The following is a 23,200-nucleotide window of genomic DNA, read 5'->3' on the forward strand; positions in this document are numbered from 1 at the left end:
TAAAGGATGCAATTACAAAATCCCCATGTTGGGGTGCCTGGGTGGCTCAGTGTGTTAAGGCCTCTGCCTTCGGCTCAGGTCATGATCTCGGGGTCCTGGGATTGAGCCCCGCATCGGGCTCTCTCTGAGCAGGGAGCCTGCTTCCTCCTCTCTGTCTGCCTCTCCACCTACTTGTGATCTCTGTCAAATAAATAAATAAAATCTTAAAAAAAAAAAAAAAAAAGAAAATCCCCACGTTATGGGGTACCTGGCTGGCTCAGTCAGTTGAGTATCTGACTCTAGATTTCAGCTCAGGTCATGATCTCAAGGTCATGGGACTGAGCCCTGAATCAGATTCCATGCTTAGTGGGGAGTCTGCTTGAGATTCTCTCTCTCCCTCTGCCCCTCCTAATCCCTCATCGCCCCCACTCTAGCTCACTCTCTAAAATAAATCAACCAATCTTAAAAAAAAAAGAGAAAAGAAAATTCCCATGGTACAACTCCTACTTAATACCTGATTTAGACTAATAATCATCAGTGGGTGTTAAAAACTTTGGGTTACTAACATAACACTAAACGTTAACTACACTGGAATTAATTTTTAAAAAAACTGGATATTCACATAGCCTCACAGGTTCCCTCTTAAGTGAAAAAGTATCTTACAATGGATAGATATTACTTTAACCAAATTTAGCTTCACCAGTAATGGGATAAACTAATACAAAGTGTCTACTGATGACATATAAATGGGAGGTACATATCACCCAGGCAATATTGTTTAATTTAAATCTAATCATGAGGAAACAGACAAATCCAGAATGTAGAACATTTTATAAGCCAACTAGCTTTTACTCTTCAAAAATTTATCAGGGAAGACTACTTAAAAAAAAAAAAAAAAAAAAAAGGGCAGGGAACTGCTCTAGAGAGAACATGAAAGGAAGAAGACCAAACCCAATTCATGAACCTTGTGTGAGGTTCACAACAAAAATAAAACAAAAGCATATAAAGATATAAAGGATATTTTGGGAGCAAGTGGGAAGTAGGGATTATATATTAAGTATTACTGAGTCAATGTTAATAAACATCTTGGGTGTGATAATGGTACAGTGGTTAGGTAAAAAATTCTTGTTCTTAGGAGACACATGGTGATATATTCAGTGGTAAAGCAGTACTAAGATGACTAACATTTATTTTCAAAGGGATCAGCAATAAACAAACAAAAAACATTCAGAGAAAAGAAAGAAAAAAGATAAATATACACATAGAGAAGATAAAGCAAAGGTAACAAAATACACTTTGTGAATTAGAAAAATGGATGCTCATTGTATGGTTTCCAATTTTTCTGTAGTTTTGTAATTTTTAAAAATCAAAGTCAGGAAAAACATTAAGTAATCAATGTGTGGCTAATATGCTATAGTTGATTTTACTTAGATGAATATACTACTCATAAATGACTTAATACTTAAAAAAAAAAAAAAAAAAAAAAAGAGCCCACCATGAAATTCTTCTCCATCAAAGCTAACCAAGCTAAGAGGCTGATTAATGCCACCTCTGGCTAGTACTGGCAACATAATTCATCTTTTTGTTTGTCCTCATGAGTCAAGGATCATGTTTGACTTACCTGTAAAATTAACAAACTAGCAAAACACCTATAGCATTCAGCCTCCTCATCAAAACAATTTAACATTGGAAAAGCTGTAATCTTCTGGTTTTAAAATAATTTATTTCATAGGTCTGTTTTAATTTCATGTCTCAGAGCATACATTATTTAACCAAGAGGTGCTGGACAGAGATTGTAAAAAGGGAGGAAACATTTAGGATAAGAAACTGCCTCAATTCCATTAGAATTTGATCCTACCTTGTGAAGTCTTGCTAGGATAAATTTCTATCATACTTCTTTTGTGCTTACAAAAAACATTAACTTCTGAATTTCCAATGTTGCAAATAAAAATTTTTACAATTAAGTATGCATTCAATTGACACACAAGGCAACCAAGTAATTGTCATCAACATTAGCATAATGTGTATTTCCTGTCACTGCACTAACATTAAACTAAACTTCAAACCACAAAAACATTGTGACTAACATTAAAAAGGCAAGCTGTAAGATACTCAAAAGCTTATAAAGGACAAATTGCACATAGTTAAGATGGGACATCATTTGACAAGGGCTGGTGTTGTGCATATGGCTGCTTTTTTTTATAAGAAGGCCACCGGCAAACAGGGCAACAGTGTCGGCCTCCAGCCAACCACATCACAATGCAATTCTGATGGAACACATGACCACAAGGCAACCCCATTAGCAAACATCCATCTTCAAAATTCTCTAGGCAAACAACACATTCAGTACAGTGCAGCATATCAGCAGGCCAAGTTAACCAATCAGGTTCCATATCTTCATTAGTATTATATGATCCATATGACCTCCCCTTCCTTTCATATGGGCTGGTCTGACAATATTTATTGGCACATGAACAAGCCTCAGCATCACAGTGACTTGCTCTTCCTGGAGAATTGTGAACTATGCTTTGCTTATCTTCAAATACTTCCTTTTCACTGCTAAAAGTGTCTGTGCTCTCGCTGTCTGAGTCATTTTCATTATCTTGAGAACCCTCCGACATTTCCTCTTCAGACTGGACTCCAAGACATTTATATCGCCACATTGGCAAATTTTTTATGTAATCAGTTGGTATCAGAGGGTGAAGCCAAAGGTCAGGGAAAGCTAACCGCTCCAAGAATAAGTCAGGGTCTTCGTCCCAATCAGATTCTACAGGAAAGTTCTGAAAAGAAGCAATCGGGTGGAAGAGGTAGCTGGTGTACCAGTCCCACAGACTTGATAACCATTCTAAGTTATTGGCATTGACTTCATCATTGTTGTTGTTGCGCCGTCTCTTCTTCTCAAAGTAATCGATTAGTAAACCATGTCCAAGGTACGTACTGAGAAACAGGGCTGGGTGTGAAGAGTAGAACATCCAGTCTGCCCTCACCCATGAAGCCAGTGTGGTTGTATTGGAATATCGCAACAATTTTAAGCTATATTCATAAAAGCTATCTAAGTAAGGGAGCTGTAAAAAGCCCAACACAGGTAGCCAGGAAATAATTAATAGAGAATTGTATGTCCCTAAAGTGCTTATGAGAACCACAAATCGCTTTATGGTTGCTCCTTGTGTGATAAATAAGTCCATCCATGCCATAAGATTAACTAGAACCAAGCTCAAAACAAACAGATCATTTACTTCAGGTTGCAATGAGCGCAAAAATGAATCCATGGCCTGAAGGGATATAAATTCACCTGTGTGGTTTCCGTATCTGTAAATTCCTTCAGGAGTTCTAAGAATGTATGACGGCATGTTATATACACCAATATCTGTCATGTAACTCTTATTGTCCCAATTTTCCACATTAACAAAAATAAACTCAACTCTTCCAGTAAACTTTATACTTAGTGCAGAGAAGAAAGCTGGGGGTTGGTCAAGGTTTGCAAATAGGTATATTTTTACCCAATACTGATCACTTTTATTCCATTCTTCTTTCAAATGTTCAGCATTATAAATGGTTTTGATCCGAGAAGCTGCGTGAGCAGTTATCCACTTAAAAATGTGCTCTACTTCAATTTTGCGTCCGCTATATTCTTTAAGCATGACTTTCCCCTTAGAAGTGCTTGTTTGTGGTACAGACATAATGAGTGTGGATCGTACCCAGCCTCTTCTCCTGCAGTATCTGTAAGAGAGTAAACTTTAAGTGAAAGGTGGGCTCACGGATGAGCTAGCTGCTCATCTTCACTGTTGCACAATTTGTTTTCCCCTAATGAACTTCATTGGCACTGAAAGATACTCTCTCCCCAAAACCAAATAACATCCGAATAATCAAAAGCAGTACCAATAACTGGCAGTCATACAAGAACAAAAGCAAGCTCTCTTTTTGTAGTTTTGTTTCATATCTCTGTTTCTTTCTTTTTTTTTTTTTAAGAAAAGGCTTTAGTCAAGGAAATCAGTAAATACTTCAGCATCTTTTATGTGCCTACTACTTCATTATGTGCTTATAAGATCAAAAAAATAGGAAAGTAATTCTTGTTCACAAGGAATTTAAAATCCTAATAAGGAAACAAAACAGAAGTATAAAACCGTATATATTCAATTACTAAATAAGGTAAAAAAAGGAGTATCACTGACAGTTTGAGCTGGTGAAGATGTCATGAAAGGTTTGGGAACTGAATGAGGTCTTGAAGGTGGTTAGATTCAGATAGGCAAAGAAGAGAGAACAGATTATCCTACATGCCAAGTCCCCAACTTGAATGCAAGCTCCTTGAGGGTAGGAGCCAAGCTCTACCCACTTATTAACCCAACCACCGACCCGATACCTGACACACATGGGCACGGTAAAAAGCAATTCATACAAAAGCTCACCTAAGAAGGAGCAAGTCCCATACTTTTTTGTACTCTTTCATCCCTTTAATGAAGATCATGAAGAGGAGTATTTAATGCAGAGGAAACAAAGTAAGTTTTCAGATTAAGAAGAGATTCAGTTAGAGGATGAGTAAGTATAGAAGAATTTAAATAAAATTAAATCATTTGTTGTTTTTTTTTTAAAGATTTTTTTTTTCTTGAGAGAGAGAGTGAGAGCAAGAGAGAACATGAGTGGAGTGAGGGACAAAGGGAGAAGTAGGCTCTCCGCTGAGCAGGGAGCCTGATGCGGGGTTCAATCCCAGTACCCCGGGATCATACCCTGAGCTAAAGGCAGATGCTTAACTGACAGCCACCCAGGCACCCCCATTTGTTTAGATTTAACCAGTGTGGTCATGACTCCAATCCTTTTGGAAATGGATAAGTTCTTGCTATTTGTGACATCACCTTCCCCCTAAAAAACTAGATGAGAAATGAAATACTGAAAAACAAAAACAGTTGTTGTAGGACAGAGGAGAGATTGTAGGTGCAGCACTTCCCATTTTTAAAAAAAATGTAATTTTTTTCCCCAAAAACCTACCATGTGAAGTTTTATGATATGTAAATTTAACTCAATAAAGTTGGAAAAAAGAAAATCTACCACGCAGGTACATTTTTTTCATTACAGATTTGTAAATGGATAGTAATGAATATTTAACCTCTTATTTTGCTATTTAAAATATTGATATAAAAATCATAAAATCAGGACACCTGGGTGGCTCAGTGGGTTAAGCCTCTGCCTTCGGCTCAGGTCATGATCTCAGGGTCCTGGGATCGAGCCCCACATTGGGCTCTCTGCTCAGTGGGGAGCCTGCTTCCCCCTCTCTCTCTGCTTGCCTTTCTGCCTGCTTGTGATCTCTCTGTCAAATAAATAAATAAAATCTTTAAAAAAAAATCATAAAATCATAAGTGTTACGCTTTACTTAGTAAACATGGATTATGTGTGTGTGTGTGTGTTTGTGTGTGTATACTTCATCATGTGTGTACACACACACACACACACATTTTAAGTTTTATTTAAGTAATCTCTACACCCAATATGGGGTTCAAACTCAGGACCTTGAGATCAAGAGTCACATGCTCCTCTGACTAAGCCAGCCAGGTGCCCCAGCATGGATTATGTTTTATTGAAATAAGCACACTAACATTTATATGATCAGACTGAAAGTCTCAACATAGGTCATATGGTTTTGTATTGATAATACAATTAGTTGTATCTCAGGAATTTTGTGATATAACTTCAGATAAATGAAGAGAGTATGTTATGTCATAAAGACAAGGTTAGTAATGACTCTGAGAAACTACCTGGGTGACTCAGAATCACAGACCATGATTCAGCTTCTTGTTGAGTTGATTCACTTCCTTAACAGTATAGATTCCACTAATATCAATATTGTTTTAAGTGAAACGGTTCTAGAATTATAAATTCCTACAAAGAAAATATCCTGTATCCCTTAACCCTGTATTTGTATAATGCAAAGTAATAATTCATTGACATGAATTCTGTTTTTACCCTCCACCCCCAAAAGCAATAAGTCAAATAGATAATTGCCTTGTTTACATCTTAAATATCTTTAAGTAGCTTTAATTTTTAAATTTCATATGACACTTGTGATGACACATTTCTACTCATGGTCATTCTTTTTAATCTTTCTATAACTACCTCAGAGAATATTGGCTACTGAGTTGTGCCATAAATTAAATGCCAATTTTCTGACAGGAAACCTTACTGTATAAAATAGGCAAAGAAGGTCTTAGTGAATACATTTCTTCATGTAAAAAAAAAATGTATCACGTGCTTTCTTTTCAGTTCACAGTTGGGTGACGGCTTTAAGGTTTAACCTTCCTGATTGATAATACCATAAAAATAACCTCTAGTTCTTCAAGTAAGCCTTTTGAAATCTCTTAGAGAATTTGAAGACTAAAAATGATAGAAAACATGGTTAGTTTGTTACTCCAGTTTCTTGTGTGACATTCAATACTTAAAAAGAAACCTTAGTGTTTCTGTTTATGTAATGTAGTTTCTTCAGATGAGGTCATTGGCCTCACTGACTTTGCAGACCTGCTCTCCAATCTCCCCTTCACTTTCCCTTCTCTGCTTATTCCACCAGCCCTCTACCCTTTCACTCTCACCATAAGCCCTCCTGACCCACTTGCCTTTCAGCTCCTGCAATTTCAATGTTCTCCATCTGCTCTTTACTATCCCCCATCTCTCCAACCCCTCAAAGACACACCCCACCTTGTTTTCTACTTTCTTCAAGAAATGACAAGAGAATAGATGTTAACAGAGGGTTTTTTAGCCCTGTAAGCTATATTGCTTGATTGGGGAATGAGAGGTAAGTTGAGTATGTGAACACAGAAATTAAAACTGCTGCCCAACAGAGTCAGGTGCTGCCTGAAGGTGGTGGCCCTGAATATTCTTAGGGCAGCTAACAAGGTCAGGAAAGTACTGCTATCCAATGGGACCAGCACATCAGAAGAGGGTGCCCTGAGACCACCCCAGAGAAGGAACTCCAGTAAAGAAACCAATACAGGGGCACCTGGGTGGCTCAGTGGGTTAAAGCCTCTGCCTTCGGCTCAGGTCATGATCCCAGGGTCCTGGGATCAAGCCCCGCATCAGACTCTCTGCTCAGCGGGGAGACTGCTTCCTCCTCTCTCTCTGCCTGACTCTCTGCCTACTTCTGATTTCTGTCTGTCAAATAAATAAATAAATAAATAAATCTAAAAAAAAAAAAAGAAAAAGAAAAGAAACCAATACAAATAGTGGAGCAGAGAGCTTGGTGTCTATAAAAATCTGAAATGAAGATGATGACTCAATTAATCAACATATGATTAAAACACTTGCTGAAAAACACTATTCCCTGCCCAGTTATACATTCTTTTTTTTTTTTTTTTTTAAAGTAGGCTCCACGCCCAACATGGAGCCCAGTGCAGGGCCTGAACTCACGACCCTGAGATCAAGACCTGAACTGAGATCAACAGGTGGACACTTAACAGACTGAGACACACAGGCACCCCTGCATTGACATTCTGAACACACTTTTCCATATCTATTTTATTCTTCTGTATCTCCAAAATCCTCAAAAAGAGAAAAAAAGTGATCCTGACTAAGCACAGCTTTTATGGCAACAATAGTTGTTACTCTGGTTGTAAGACCTTCCCAATAAAAGGAAATATGAGTATGACAATATTGAAACTGATGAGTAGGGGTGCCTGGGTGACTCAGTGGGTTAAAGCCTCTGCCTTCAGTTCAGGTCATGATCTCAGGGTCCTGGGATTGAGTCCCACATCGGGCTCGCTGCTCAGCAGGGAGCCTGCTCCCCCCCCCGCCGACCCTACCGCCTACTTGTGATCTCTCTCCCTGTCAAAAAAAAAAAAAATCTTAAAAAAAAAAAAATGAAAGAAACTGATGAGTAACTATGCATCAAAACCTTCACCTTTGGATGAACCATATGTGCATGAGCAGAGGGAGGAGAAGGAGGAGAGGGAGAGGCAGAGAATTCCAAGCCGACTCTGCATTGAGCACAGAGCTCATCACGGGGCTTGATCTCATGACCCATGAGATTATGACCTGAATGGAAATAACAAGTCAGACGCTTAACTGACTGAGCCACCCAGGTGCCCCGAAAAGTGTTTTAATAACAAAAAATAGTTGCAATCAACACAAAAAGCAAAATTTTCTAAAAAATGATCTGTTCTATCATAAATAAGAGGTGAGATTATTTGAAGATGAAGGATTTAGAGAAAAATATATGGATGTTGCTTTTACTATCTCTTTTCCATTCTTCAGCTAGTACAGATTCAGAGTTTTTCCAAAGAAAAGCTAGAAAAAGTTGCATTAAAATCTGTTAGACTCAATTATGATACTTCTGATGCATTCTGCTTTATAAGATTACACCAAAAAAAGTCAAATACTACTGTTTCCTTCAGTTTTTCATATTAATAGATTATCATTTTCTGTTGTGCTTAGTTTATTTTTGAATTCTTAATGTTATATAACAATTTATATTAGACTATAATATATGTTTAACCTTTATATTTTCTAATTTATAAGTTACAGTGTTGAAATGTATTAATTAGCTCATGGATTTTTTACAATCAATTCTGAATTTTTTTTGAAAAACAGTGATACTGGGAGCGCCTGGGTGGCTCTGCCTTCGGCTCAGGTCATGTTCCCAGGGTCCTGGGATCGAGCCCCACGTCAGGCTCTCTGCTCCGCGGGGAGCCTGCTTCTTCCTCTCTCTCTGCCTGCCTCTCTGCCTGCTTGTGATCTCTGTCAAATAAATAAATAAAATATTAAAAAAACAATAGTGATACTGACTTTTGGGATTACCTGAAAAAAAAAATCAAAATATTGGTACTTTAATTTGTTCTGGTATACTGGTATAGCAATCACTAGTATGGGGGAGAAAGATCTTTCACTCAGAGACTATTTGGGAATGATGAGATCAGACCAAATGCAATTGTCTTTGATAAATAAAGGACAAAAATAACAACAATTTCCTTTTCATTAGAACATTAACACTAGGGCTGTTCTGGACATTTCAACAAAAGACATTAGATATGATCAAGATTCTGTGGTGAAGAGGAGAATGCAAATTTTTTTTTTTTTTGAGAATGCAAATTTTGTGGGTAGATGAGGAGACTGTGAATTAGGAGATACAAGAACTTTCTTTCTTACCTCCAGTTCTTTGGGGGACTCTACACCTTAGGGTGTGGATCACACCCTATAATACCAATAAGCAAAACAATCTTGAGGTAAAATGAAGCAAACATGGATTTAAAGAAGAAAGGAAAATCTGAGTAGTATAATACAGTAGTATTGAAGGGTTTTCTACAGCTTAACAGGCTTCTCACTGGGGCCACATATAAGGGACATAGATAAATCAGATCTATTACTTACATTAGAAACTACCCAATGTTGTGGGGGTTTCTACATACACATCATATGTCCCATCCTCAGCACTAAACAGAACATGGTATACATGCTAATCTTTTATTAAATATTTACTGAAAGAGTAATTAAATGAATGAATATATGTAAAAGTTAAAACTTGATGGCACTAGAAGTTGATATAAAAAGCATTTCTTAAAAAAAATTTTTTAAAAGATTTCATTCATTTATTTATTTGACAGACAGAGATCACAAGTAGACAGAGCAGCAGGCAGAGAGAGGAGGAAACAGGCTCCCTGCTGAGCAGAGAGCCTTATGTGGGGCTTGATTCCAGGACCCTGGGATCATGACCTGAGCTGAAGGCAGAGGCTTTAACCCACTGAGCCACCCAGGCGCCCCAAAATAAAAAGTATTTCAAAGAAATAATTTAATAATGAAACAAGAAATAACACAACAGATAAAATACTGTAGACAATGACAAAAGAAAAAAGAGAAATGCCTGCAAGGATTCTTGTCTGAGAAAATGGGAAAACAAAACAAAACACAACAGTAAAAGGAAAGGTAGAAAGGGTACATGCCAGATGAAAGAAAAAAAGGATGAATCTGAATTTGGACAGTGTAGGGAAAAGGACACATGTAGGAGTAGGGCAGATGGAAATGAGCATCCTCACACAAACTAGAGGTTAGAATTATGACAAAAGATTTCAATCAGTACAAAGCTATAAATGTGCTGAAGTCTTTTTGGGAAGAAAAGTGAAACTAAAAGGATTGAAGACATAGTCTTGAGTCACCCCCACTAGAAAGAATATAGAAGAATGTGATAGAGAAAGTCACCTCGGAAAGAAGGTAAATAGCTGCCAGTTTATCAAACACCATTAATCAAGCACCAGTATAACTAAGAGTGCGCGAAACATTACAATTAGCTTTTAGTTCGAATAGGCTTCTCCTATCATTGTCTTCATTAGTTAAGACAATTCTGGTCAGAACTCAAATTCTAAGAAATGCCTAATCAACTCACCTGGGGTCACTGGAACAATTAAAAGTGCCTGTTCGTATTCCAAATCTTGACACCTTTTTCACCATTTTCTCCCAGTGGATTTTACCAACCAAGGGACTTCTGTCATTTGCTATGACCTGTTTGCCCAGAAAGAAAAACAGAAACTTTAATTACCTAAAATGAAATCAAACTAACCACTTACTATCTATAATACACTTTTATCTTTTGCAACAGGTTCTGTTCCCAATTACATCATCACTGCAATTCTTGTAGAAAGAACAACTGTCCAGCTGACAAGGCTTAAAACACTGAATACAGTGCATTAAACTTCCACACTCTGTGGCAGTTACATAGAGGGGGAATCAAAACCATATTAAAAAGCTAGCCACATTCTTCACCCTGTAGGTCTATTCTCTAGAAATAAGTTACACAGGAAGTAAATGGCCTTTGGAGGCATTTCTCTGCTCCAAAAATTTTAAACAATAATCCAAATAAAGCTTACTAGAAATTATCATATGTGGGTTCAATGAGTTCAAATTTCACTTTTTTAAAGTGTTATTAAGGATCCGAGAGTCAAACACGTTTTCTATTAAACTATGCTTTAACTAAACCAATACTATTACTTCTACAGCTTTTTCTTTAACAATCATGAAAAGGTTCTAACATAAAAAAAATTATCGTAATGAATTCTACACTCTTGAACTTCTACTTCAAATCTGCAAATAGCTTTTAAACACAAGACTGGGAGAAGTAAAAGATGTTTTTAAAAAAAGAAAAGAAGGAAAAAGAAAAAACTCTAATAAATTAACCTCCAAAATGAGTCATGGCTTCTTAAGACTTTCTAATCGTTAACACCTTTTCCTTTTATTCCCTAATCTTTCTGCTTTGAATGAAGGCAGGACTTCAACAGACACAGCAATAAAAAACAAAATTACATGTTAAAAACAAAAACACAAAAACAAATAGGAACTTAAAGGAAAGTCAAAATGTCTCTAGTCTTCACAAAACCATCTGTTTGATTTATTTTAAACCTAGGGTATATAGGCCAAGTTTATTTTTACAAAGGCTATGTAACTGATGTTATCTAATTCAAAATTACAACACAATACTCCTTTCTAGGAGGAAGGGCCATTTTCATGTTCACAATGCCTCCAGGAAATGAAATCCCAGGTGCATGAGTGAAATGAGTGCCAATATATACCCCTGGGAGACACAAGAGTGGTATAGCTACCTCATTGCGGCCTCTCTGCTGGGAAGCCTAACAAAGGGCAGCAGAAAGAGACAGAGCACGTGGTGGTGACAAGTGACTTGAAATTCACTTTATGTCCACTAATCCCTGCCCTACACCATTGCTACTATCATCCCCACATCTACAGAGACTTACATGCTATACATAACATTTTGTAGTAATTCTGATGCTTCATAAATACACAAACATATACATAATTTAGAGCATTAAACAAATGGTTATAATGTGCTTTTTAGTAAAAATAGAGGTCTTGTTGAGGGAGACATTAATTATTTATTCAAATGCTCAGATGGTGGAGGTAAGCAGAAAAAGGGTAATCTGAGGACATGAAAGCTCTTTCTGAGGAGGTTCATGCCAGTTATGTTACCCCCTAAGTCCCTAGTTTTCATTTTTCCATGGTCCAAAAGGTTTGGATACATTTTATCTGAATAATCAGGAGAAGAAGCAGGGCAGGCATTTCTTTTCCTTTTCCCCCTACTACTCAAGAGTCAATATGGTAGTTCTTCTTTCCAATAAGTAATCAAAGAAATCACGAACTTATTTTTCAGATTACTAAGAAGGTTTAAGAAGTCTCCGTGCAATCATATACCACCCTACTCCCTACTTTTAAAAATAACTCTTAAAGGACTTCTTTTCACTCCCATTTCCTGATCAAGGCTGCAAATGACCCAAACATTTCAGGTCAGTGTTTATAATGACATTGCATCAAGGGGTTGATTAAGAGGTTGTTTTAATCAATGTAAGGTATGGCCCTAAATCTAGGGGCATCTTTCAGTGAATATCCTGACCACTGTACAAGTATCTTTCAGACTTATAAGAGCTCAATTCTAGGAAAGGAAGTAGGAATGAGAGGGGGTCATTGGCAGGCACTGCTGGTTACAGCATAGACAACACAAGTTTGTGATCAGAGGTAGGAACATCTGAGCAGGTACATGACAATGTGTAACCCCAGGGCCTTATTTATTCAGCAAGCTGTACCCACACCTGCTTTTGAAGAGTTTAATCATCCCTAACACAGAGGGCCACACAAAAATGAAAACTCCTGTAGGCATTCATTGCATGAAAGCATTTTATTTAACTCTGAAGTTATATTTATGCAATTAGAAATTGCTCTGTTCAATGTCCTATATAGTTCTATTATTCAACTTAAGGTTTGGCATAAATTAAATTTTATAGAAGTTGAATTAAATCACCATTAAAAATTTTAATATTTTCACAAAATAACACACCTGGCTGAGTCACATGGCACTAACAAATACTCTAGGCCTATTACTACTGTGTCACACCAGTAAGAGTTCCCAACTTACAGCTCATATCAAAAAGTATGCATGATGATTCTGAGTGGCACTCACATTGCTGGTCTTATTAAAAGTAGAGACATATTCCTTGGCAGTTCAGGAAAGATGTGTTCTCTACGGGAAATATTTTCAGGACTAGAAAAAAACTAGATGAAATTGCAGCCTGAGTTCCAAGTCTGGAACAGAGTTGGTAGCATACGCTGGAAGTGAAGGAATCTTACCCTCTTTCTTCCCTAGGTATCTGCCTCTCTAACTGGCATCCCTACACTTGCTCACCATTGCATTTCCTGCAGCTAGTACAGTGTCTAATTCATTTGGGTACTCATTAAACATGTATGCTGACCTAAATTATTTCAGCTTTTTACAGCTTAGTAACTTCATTCTTTTATATCTGACTAAAGTTCTCTAAAGCCACCAAGTTTTTGGTATGTGTTATAAGTCCCTTCCCTAGCAACCTATCATCTGGAATATTTTCTGGACAAACATTAGCACAAACAGTACCTTGCTATGCAATTGTATATTAATGTTTTGGACCCCAGTCAGATATGAGGACTTTCAATTCAATGAATTTAAAAATACACTTTTTCCAGGGGTGCCTGGATGGGTCAGTCAGTTAAGTGGCTGCCTTTGACTCAGGTCATGGTCCCAGGGTATTGGGATTGAACCCCGCATTGGGCTCACTGCTCAGCAGAGAGCCTGCTTCCCCCTCTCCTTCTACCTGCTGCTCTGCCTACTTGTGCTCTCTCTCTGTCAAATAAATAAAACCCTTAAAAAATTATATATATATATATATATATATATATATATATATACATATATGTGCTTTTTCCAGGAAAAAAAATCACCACAATTTTCCTAAGTTCCATTTCACAGTCTAATAGAGTTCTTTAGTATCTCCTAAGATGCTAGCACCATCACGGGCCATCTAACTCAGCTGAAAGATAATCATATACTAAGATTTTTACTGGTCTACACATTTTAGTAAACCAAACTCTAAGCTGTCTTAAGGCACAGGCTATAGTTTATTCACCTTTGTACCCTCAGTGCTAATCCCAAGGTTCAGTTGGCTCATATTAGATTTCAAAAAATATTCGTTACATGGTTAGATGAATGGATGAAACCAGTGGTTTGCTGGTAGATATTTAATAACTAGCTCTCCAAAAGAAAAAGGAACTTCTTATTTCTATTACTTGTTGATTTCCTTGGTATAAATACTACCATATGGTGATTTCAATTTCCCAACATGTTATCTCTGAACATGGAACTGGGAAGAGATGTTAACAATCACCCCTCATGAAGCAGTACAAGCTGGCTCCAGCACACCATGCATGGAACTGTGTTGGATAATGTGTGATGCTAACTGCCCATATTCTCTGATGTCAACCTAGTGTGGTCCAGTTAAACTTTCAAAGAAAAACTGCACCTCAGGTTATCGTCTATTCCCTTCCTCCTGTATTACAGGTGTTACATTTGTATAAGAAAAAAAACCATATACTTTTGCCTAATTTTTAGAGGTGGATTTTATTACTAATCAGAACATCTGCCATATAAATCTAGGCTAAATTAAATAACAAAACTCCATAGAACAGGAATGCTGGGCTATGATATTTTCTGCATCTGTTAGTATTTCATTATTTTTTTTAAAGATTTTTTAATTTATTTGTCAGAGAAAGAGAGAAAGGGAGAGAGACAAAGCACAAGCAGTGGGGAGCAGGAGGCAGAGGAAGAAGCAGGCTCCCCGCTGAGCAAGGATCCCCCCCCACCTCCCCAACCCCATGCAGGACTCGATTCCAGGACCGTGGGACTGTGAACTGAGCCGAAGGCAGATGTTTAAACCAGCTGAGCCACCCAGGTGTCCCCCTATATTTCAATACTAATGGGGAGTTTCTACTTTCAAAATCATAGCCCAACTTAAATAAATATATGCAAATTTTATATAAGATCATTAAAAGTGAGGATGAGTGATTGACAGAAACAAAATTAAATGGCATTTAATTATTTCTTTGGTATCCCAATTAGCTTTCTTTACGAGTAAACAAAAGTAAAAGTTTTTCACCAGTACAAAATAAATGATAAAATGGCTTACCATGTATTTTACCTTTAGGGTAGTGTCAAGAAAGACACTTATTTACTTTTATTTATTTATTAATAGGTTAGACTCTCCATGGAAAAAACAATTGTCTAGAACAAAGCTAAACAAGTTTTAAGACAGCTATTAACTCTTTTTAGCCAAACACGAAATATAGTAACATAATACTTCAGCAAATATTGACCCAAAGCTTTACTTTAAATCACATGATGTTTTTCACTGCTACCTCAATTCTAGTGACGTTAAATTCCTTATGATGGGGATAAAGCCAGTAGGGAACAAATATCACAGTCCTTCTTTGAACAGGCTGAGAAAGGAGAAACAGAAATGTTAAGATAAGGATGAACCCAAAAACCCACAGAGCATGCTAACTTTTCCATTTCAGAAGCCTAGCCACTGTTCCATCTGCCTCTCTAAGTGTTTTCTGAACAGGAAAAAAAAAAAAAAAGTAACTATCTTTAATTTGTGACGCTCAGAAGATTGGGTGGTGGTAAAAACCAAAGAATCCACAACACTAAAAGATAAATAACTGACTAGAGATATGAGCTGAGGTTAGGAACAAAGTAGGAAAGCTCAGAATGTTACAAAGAACTGTTAGAAAAAAAGAGGACTCAGCTGTTCCATGGGTTACATAGTATACTGATGATAAAGATGTCCCATATGTGTTGCTGCCTGGAAAACTAAAATTAGTTCTTTTCTTTTCACCTCATATTACAGAGAATACAGGACAGACATGGAAAAGCTTGACACGAAAAGGAGCATCCTAATACTCTGGTTCAATGTAAGGATAATTCATGAGCCTTAATACATCTTAAACAATTAAGAAGAGAAAAATAAAAAGGCCATTAACATGTATCATGCAGAAAATAAAAGCATGAATTGCACATAAGATACAAATTATAAGAAATACAGGAAGAATTAAATAAACTATACAAATTCAATTTTTCTTGTGTAGTATCACAATTCCACATGTGGTGTCACCAAAAAAAATAATCAACCTAGATTACCAATCTATAATCTATAATCAACCCAGATTACTAATCTATTCAGAAAAATGAATTTTTCTATACAGAAAAATGAAATGACCACGTGATAGAATAGCTAAGTCATATACCCATTTATTAAAGTTACATTTTCCCTAAATAAGCAAATCCAGACATCCTTTCAATGACATGATTTATAAATCTAAAGTGTTTATTATCAGTTATATGCCATCTAGCTACATTTTTTTCTCAATAAATGCAAAAGAAAACCACAATTCATGGGAGTAAAGTATAATATTAGAAAAATGGGAGGAAAGGAAAGAACTCTGATATGCTTAAATATTGCTTACACAGCATACCTAAAATAAAAGCAATATAAGGAGGACTGAACTGGCCAGGATCTATGCATGATCAAAAATTAAAAAAAAAAATGACAAAGCAAACTGAAATTAGTTAGGTTCTTTTAAAGTAAATAGAAACGAATAATTCAAATCACTAAGAAGAGAATTTTTTAAAGTTATCATAAATATGACCTGAGCTGAAAGAATGACAAGCAACCGAGAGAATACTTATCTTGTTTCTAGCAGACATTTTAAATTTAAAAACAAAAAACCAACAGCCCTCTTTTAAGAGCTTAAACTAATGTTTGTGCTAATTAGCTTAGCTGGTGACTTCAGAATGCCAGAAGACAGGGTTTCAATCTCAATCTTCTCAGTTGTCCTGCCAGAGATTATTCTTCTAACCCAAGCCAGCCATCTGACAGATGTAAGCGACTGGCCCCAAGGGACACAAGCCAGACACTGGTGATCAGTGCAAACCCTGAACGTCATTAGAAAAATTAAATGTATGTCCTACTATCATTAACACATGGAAAACCACATAAATACATTCCATTTTCCTTAGGAGTCATTTTTCAACTACTAATACCTTATGAGGCTTAAAAAATATTTTAGAGGAAAATAATTTAGAGATTAGAATTTATAATGCTAACATTCACTATCATTCATTATTTGTTCTACATTTCATTCAGGTGTCCCTTTATCAGAATTTTTTGCCACTCTCTATCTCATTCTTCTTCTTCTTAGTATTTTCCACTAACTTGATGCTATATTAAATATTTACTTATTTATTGCATACCTCTCCCAACTGGAATGTGAGGTGCCTGAGAAAGCAAGGACTTAGCCTGATGTATGTTCCTGGTATATCTCCAGGGCCTGGCATACAATTAACTGCTAAATAAACTAGTTGAATTTTGTCAACTACTAACAGAGTTTGTTTATCTTTATTATTATTTTTTAGATTTTAATTATTTATTTGAGAGAGAGAGAGAGAGAGAGAGCACGCGCGCGCGAGCGCGCAAGCAGAAGAAGGGGCAGAGGAGGAGAGGGAGAGAGAATGTGAAGCAGGCTCCACGCTCACATGAGGGGCTTGATTCCACAACTGTGAGATCATGACCTGAACTGAAACCAAGAGTCAGAAGCTTAACCAACTGAGTTACCCTGGCGCCCCCACGGTTATCTTTTTTTTTTTCCCTCAAGATTTTATTTATTTGACAGAGAGAGAGATCGCAAGTAGGCAGAGAGAGAGGCAAAGAGAGAGGGGAAACAGGCTCCCTGTTCAGCAGAGAGCCTGATGCGGGGGCTTGATCCCAGGACCCTGAGATCATGACCTGAGCTGAAGGCAGAGGCTTAACCCACTGAGCCACCCAGGCGCCCCCCCACCGACGGTTATCTTTAATTAACATTAAAGAGCAGTGAGGGTGCCTGGGTGGCTCAGTGGGTTAAGTGTGTGCCTTTGGCTCAGGTCACTCTCAGGGTCCTGGGAACCAGTCCCACATTGGGCTCCCTGCTCAGCCGGGAACCTGCTTCTCCCTTTCCTTCTGCCCAGTCTCCCCTGCTTGTGCATGTTCTTTCTCTCTCTCAAATAAGTAAATAAAAACTTCTTTTAAAAAGTCTTTAAAAAAAAAAAAAAAGAACATTAAAAAACAGTAGATCATTTATAAGCCTAGAATATATGTTAATTAGTGAACCAGAATATGTTCATTGTCTATAGGCAGAATCCTATATACCAAAAGAATATCTGAACTTTGACATGGCTTTTTCAAGTTTGGAAGGTGTTCAGCATCTATTTATCATTCATCTTTATGGGATCACTCAACATATGGAGAAACATTTAGATAGAGAATACAGATAAATGGGACAGGCTATTCAACTCAGTATCAGTAAATAAAATTAAAAATTATCAAAGCCAACAAGTCTTTCTTGATCAGACCATCAGATATAAATATCTGGGAAAGGAAATGGAATAACTATTTACTTATAAATTAAAGCTTTAGAGATGCTAGTTTATTTTTCAAATACAATTAACTGACAGAGAAATAAACTAGAATTTGATGGATAATGCACAGACTACACCCATAACCTCCCAGGTTCTCCCTTTGCTGAATTTAAAAATTACAGGATTAGATTATTTGACAGGTAAAAGGTCAAACACAATAGGAAGACTGCATGTCAAGGAAAGTGGTGAATAGCTTATGTAATCACCCGAAGAATTCCCAAACCTCAACTCTTTAATCTTTAACTCCGTGGACCACAGTATTATTCCATTCTCTTTACATGTATATGTTTTATTTGAGGCCAGGTACAAGACAAAATCTGTCTATCCATAATTATATTGCAAATCTACGACAGGACCAGATCTGCATCTAAGGTTTCTGAACTCCTAGCTTTTTTTTTACTGTGTTTTGACATTACTGTCCTCAGAAAGAAATATGAAGAAGCGATTTTGATTTTTATACTGTGAATCAAACTTAGCCAACCCCAGAGTGAAATGACAAGAGTACTAGACAAGAAATCTGGGGCCCTGGGATTTGATCCTGATTCAATAATCATAATTTTAGCCAAAATCATGCTGTTAATTTATTTGATATTTTACTTTAAGTGATCTTATATTTTTAAAAATTTAACTTTAGCCTTGCCCTAAATAATATTTATGAAATTACATGTTCAATATAATATTGACTTTACTAATTTGCATTAAAATCCATAAATGATAATGTATGCCCACTCATTTACCATGAGTGATATATAAAGCACTCTGTGAAGCATGAAAGACTATTTTTTAGGCCCTTCATAGCTCTACATAGCTCTAATATGCTAATTAAATTTCACAGTTTTGATATCACAAGAGTTTAGGGTTTAAAATAATCATTTCATCAATTTCACAAGCTGAGTAATGAGCACTCCCCACCATTCCCCACAATATCTCATCCTCTATAGTCACAAAGTTGTCTATTTCCCCAATAGAAGGATTTTCTTACTTTGACTTCCAGGTTCTTCCTTTAGATACAAAAACTGCTTGGATCACTGAATTAAAAACTGTTAACCAAAACTGAAACAGTGCAAATAGCTCAACAAAAGGAATATATCTGTGTGTTTCTTACTTTAATGAAGATCCAACAACTACAATGGATTTGTCAACTCTGTTTTCCCAAAGCTTTCTCTCCCCCCTCTTCAATTTTCATTTTCCTTGGTCTGCAAAACCTCTTTAAGAGGTCACTGGAGCCTCCCTATGAGGGCTGACTTATGTTTAAGAAAAATGACACAGGTACACAGAAGTGTCACTAGCTGGCTAGTGAATACTATTCTGGTAAAAAATAATTTTACTTCTATCACTGTTTCTTATACCTGAACCAGCCAGATGCCATCCTTTGTGTCTTCTACAAGCTCATAGAAGTGCATTTCACCACTGAAATTGGTACTAGATACGGATTCAGATGCTTCTTCTTCCTTGAGGGCAGAATAGAGCTCACCTTCCATCAGGTCACCTGAAGAAATGAAAAAAATAACACCAGTTAGATTTTAAAAATTCTACATTCCCGGGGCACCTGGGTGGCTCAGTGGTTAAATGTCTGCCTTGGGCTCAGGTCATGAGCTTCCAGGTCAGTGGAGTCTGCTTCTCTCGCTCTCCCTTTGCCTCTCCCCTTGCTTGTGCTTCTTCTCCCTCAAATGAATAAAAATCTTAAAAAAAAAAAAAAAAAAACTACATTCCCAACTTCAATAATTAATTCCATTTTACACTGTTAAAAATCTTATCACAGCACTTTCATCTCAGTCTATAAAAAAGAAAAGTAGAACCTGAATATACCCATTTAAGATTCACTCAGTAAATATGTCATAAGAACCTACTAGTGTCAGGCAAAAATGAACAGACAAAAATCCACCTTCTCATGGAGCTTATATTCTAGTGGGGTCATCACATAACCTGTTAGAAAATTACTTAATTTCCTGCTAAGTCCAAAAAGCCATCAAGGTATTATTTCTTTTTGTGTGTAACATGCTGGGCTTCAAATAATTTTTAAACAGTATGATTTATATACTTCTGACTTACAAGATTTAGAAATGGGTTTACAGAGTTTGCCATTATCACTTGCTTAAAATAGCATAAGGCTTTTAAGACTTAAAGGTTAGATACAAAATATTACCTGTAAGAAAAAAAACTCCACATTAATACTCAAATTTACAGTGTAAATTGAGAGCTTGTGTCATCAAATAAAAAGTAAACACTACTGTCAAATTACTTTAATTTTTGCCTTAATGTAAAAACAAGCACGACTGCAGCAAAATCATTTACAACAAACATTTAAATTATAAAGTTAAATTACTACACCAAGACCTCTCTGCTATAAAATGTGTGATCCTAGTCATATTGTTGTGAGCTGTGTGTATTCTTTAAATGATATGTGCATTCCTTGTATACCCACAGTGACAAGTATTTTTAGGCCCAAAGGAAGCAACACTAAATAAAAGTCAAAAGAAAAAAGTGTTGGGGTGCCTGGGTGGCTCAGTGGGTTAAAGCCTCTGCCTTTGGCTCAGGTCATGATCCCAGGGTTCTGGGATCGAGCCCCGCATCAGGCTCTCTGCTTAGCGGGGGGCCTGCTTCTTCCTCTCTCTGCCTGCCTCTCTGCCTACTCTGTCAAATAAATAAAATCTTTAAAAAAAAAAAAAAAGTGTTACTAATTTTTTTTACCATGAGAAATGATTTGGCTTTGGTAGTTCTGATACTTCTAAACCTAGAAAATTCATTTATTAGAGATCTACTTTACTCCATTTCCCATCCCCCACCCCTGTGGTAGAAGTCACAATAAACCAGTGAGTAAACAAGAGGCAAGGAAAAAAAATGGGTTTTACGTTTTCTTAAAAAAAAAAAAAAAAAAAAGCATCACATCTACAGAGGGTTCCCTCCTCTACTCCAGTAGTGAGATACAAATTTGACAACCCTCAACCTGCATATAGTGCTAAAGTCATCTGGAGTTAGTATTCTTAACAGCTACAGGGTACTAAATAAGGAAAAAAACTGTCTTGTAAAGGACACAGCAGACAGATATATTTGAAACAATAAAGATAACCATCAGTTTCAACTGCTTCCTACAGCAACCCAGAATGTCTTTCTCAAGTTACAGTACATTCCCCTTCTAGACATTTACCTAAACAAAGATATATTTTGTCCAGGGGTGAAAAAAAATTAACCATATTTCTCATTCAATCCTACCCCCAAACCAACAGTCACTGACAATGCACTGCTTAAGATGTTAAATAAATATTCTCTTAGCTATTTCCATTCTATTTCTCAATCCATTTAAGTTGATGCAGCTGTATCCGACTTCTAAAAGGAAAAATAAAAGTTTACATCCAAGACATAAAGATTTCTGTAAACACTGACAGAAATATAAACTCTTCCAAAACAAAACAAGGTAGGCATTCACAAAACATATTCACTTTATTTTCACCATAAAATATGAAAAGCTAATACTGTATACAATTAATACTTTCTCTATAAACTCATGATTTAAAATTTAAATCTTAGCCCTAAATGCCTCTTTGATATTAAGGATTCCAACATTTTTTTCCTCCTGTCATTATGCTATGATTACTATCCTGACAAATACTGCTATCTACAGACAACGTTTTGGGGTTTTTCCTTTTCTTATATCCCTATGAATTTAAACCGACAAATAATGCTTTCTAGTTTGTCTGCAACTGGGTGACATTCCCTAATTTTAAAAAAATTGCTTCTTAGTAAACAATGTTAAGAACTTGCACTTATATCTGTTATTTAAAAAACAAAGCTTAAAAAGACACAGCAACACCCGGGCAAATAATTCCTGCCCTCTTCTCAAAACTGGATTCACTTTTTTTTTGGTAGAAAACCTGGACAGCTCTCGGGAGTAGTCGGCTTAACCCTTCCAGGTAATGTCTCATTCTGGAGGAAACAGCAAGTACGAGGAAGCCCAAGTCACCCCCTCCACCCGGTGGAGGGGCGTCGGATACTCGCCTGACTTCTCCACCAGCTCCCGGACATCCTTCTTCTCCGGTAGCCCTGAATATCCCAACCCCCGGCACTCCAGAATGGTCTTCAGCTTCTTGAAGCTCAGCGCCACCGGATCCACCAGCTGGGTGGCCAAGATGCCAGTTTCATACCACACAATGGCCTCAAAAAACCTGGCCAGGACGAACAGGACCAGAAAATAGAGGAGCAGGAAGAATAGCTTCAGCCACATCTTTCCCTGCGTCTTCTCTCTTTACAGAGAGCTCGGAAGACGAAAAAGAGGGGCGCAGAGCGGGGGAGTGTGTGCTCCCGCCCGCCGGGGCGCGGGCACTGTCCCAGCGTGGTCCGGCCTCGCCGCCCTCACTGTCGCGCCATCGCCGGCCGCGGGGCTGGGGGTTTGGCTCCCGGTGCGGGGGTGAGGAAAAGAGGAGGAGGGGCCCAGGTGCAGAGCCTCGCGCGGGGCCTGCCAGTCAGGAGATGAGAATAAAAGGGAAAAAACTAGAAAAAGCCCATCAGTCAAACACCGAAAGGAGCGGGACGCGGGAGGGCCGGCGGGGAGGAACAAAACGAGGGACGTTACCCGGGTGGGGGGCACTGACCGAGGTGACGGGTCGGCCTTCCAGCACCGTAATCTCAGGGGGAGGGAAGAGGCCCCCCAAATCTTTCAGATCCACAAAGGAAGCGGGGTTCTGGCGGGAGGCCGGGGCTGGAGGGGCGGCGAGCCCGGGAGGCGGTTGGGGCTGACCGGCGGCGGGCGGCGGCTGGTCAGGAGGGCGCGGCGCTCCGCCCGGCCAGGCCCCGGGCCCAGCTTGGGGAGGAGCGGCCGCCGCAGGGCCGCGCCCGGAGCCCAGGCCCCAGGCCCCGCCGGCCGCCCAGGATACGCGAAAGGCGAGGCGAGCACCGCGGCAGCGGCTCCAGGTTCTCTCACGCCGGCGGGCGGCG

General features: G+C 37.9%; 1 protein-coding gene across 3 annotated transcripts; it reads right to left on the bottom strand.

Annotated features, from left to right (window-relative positions):
• Nucleotides 1–1,312: 1,312 nt before the first annotated feature.
• Nucleotides 1,313–22,978, bottom strand: LOC111148091 (ring finger protein 103). 3 transcript variants are annotated; one of them, XM_022504490.1, is made up of 5 exons: nt 22,858–22,962; nt 22,265–22,431; nt 19,618–19,757; nt 10,334–10,449; nt 1,313–3,699 (listed from the first exon to the last, which is right to left on the bottom strand). In XM_022504490.1, exons 3-5 carry the CDS (start codon nt 19,747–19,749, stop codon nt 2,124–2,126), a joined length of 1,824 nt encoding a protein of 607 aa, XP_022360198.1. In that variant the 5' UTR covers nt 19,750–19,757; nt 22,265–22,431; nt 22,858–22,962; the 3' UTR covers nt 1,313–2,123. The 3 variants fall into 3 exon arrangements, with proteins under 3 accessions (XP_022360198.1, XP_022360200.1, XP_022360197.1); XM_022504492.1 differs by lacking the exon at nt 19,618–19,757 and having other exon boundaries at nt 22,858–22,978; XM_022504489.1 differs by having other exon boundaries at nt 22,265–22,978.
• Between the last annotated feature and the right edge of the window lie 222 nt (nt 22,979–23,200).

The sequence above is a fragment of the Enhydra lutris genome, unplaced genomic scaffold, assembly GCF_002288905.1.
Source record: "Enhydra lutris kenyoni isolate GAN:26980312 unplaced genomic scaffold, ASM228890v2 scaffoldscaffold18, whole genome shotgun sequence".
In the NCBI taxonomy this organism is placed as follows: Eukaryota; Metazoa; Chordata; class Mammalia; order Carnivora; family Mustelidae; genus Enhydra; species Enhydra lutris.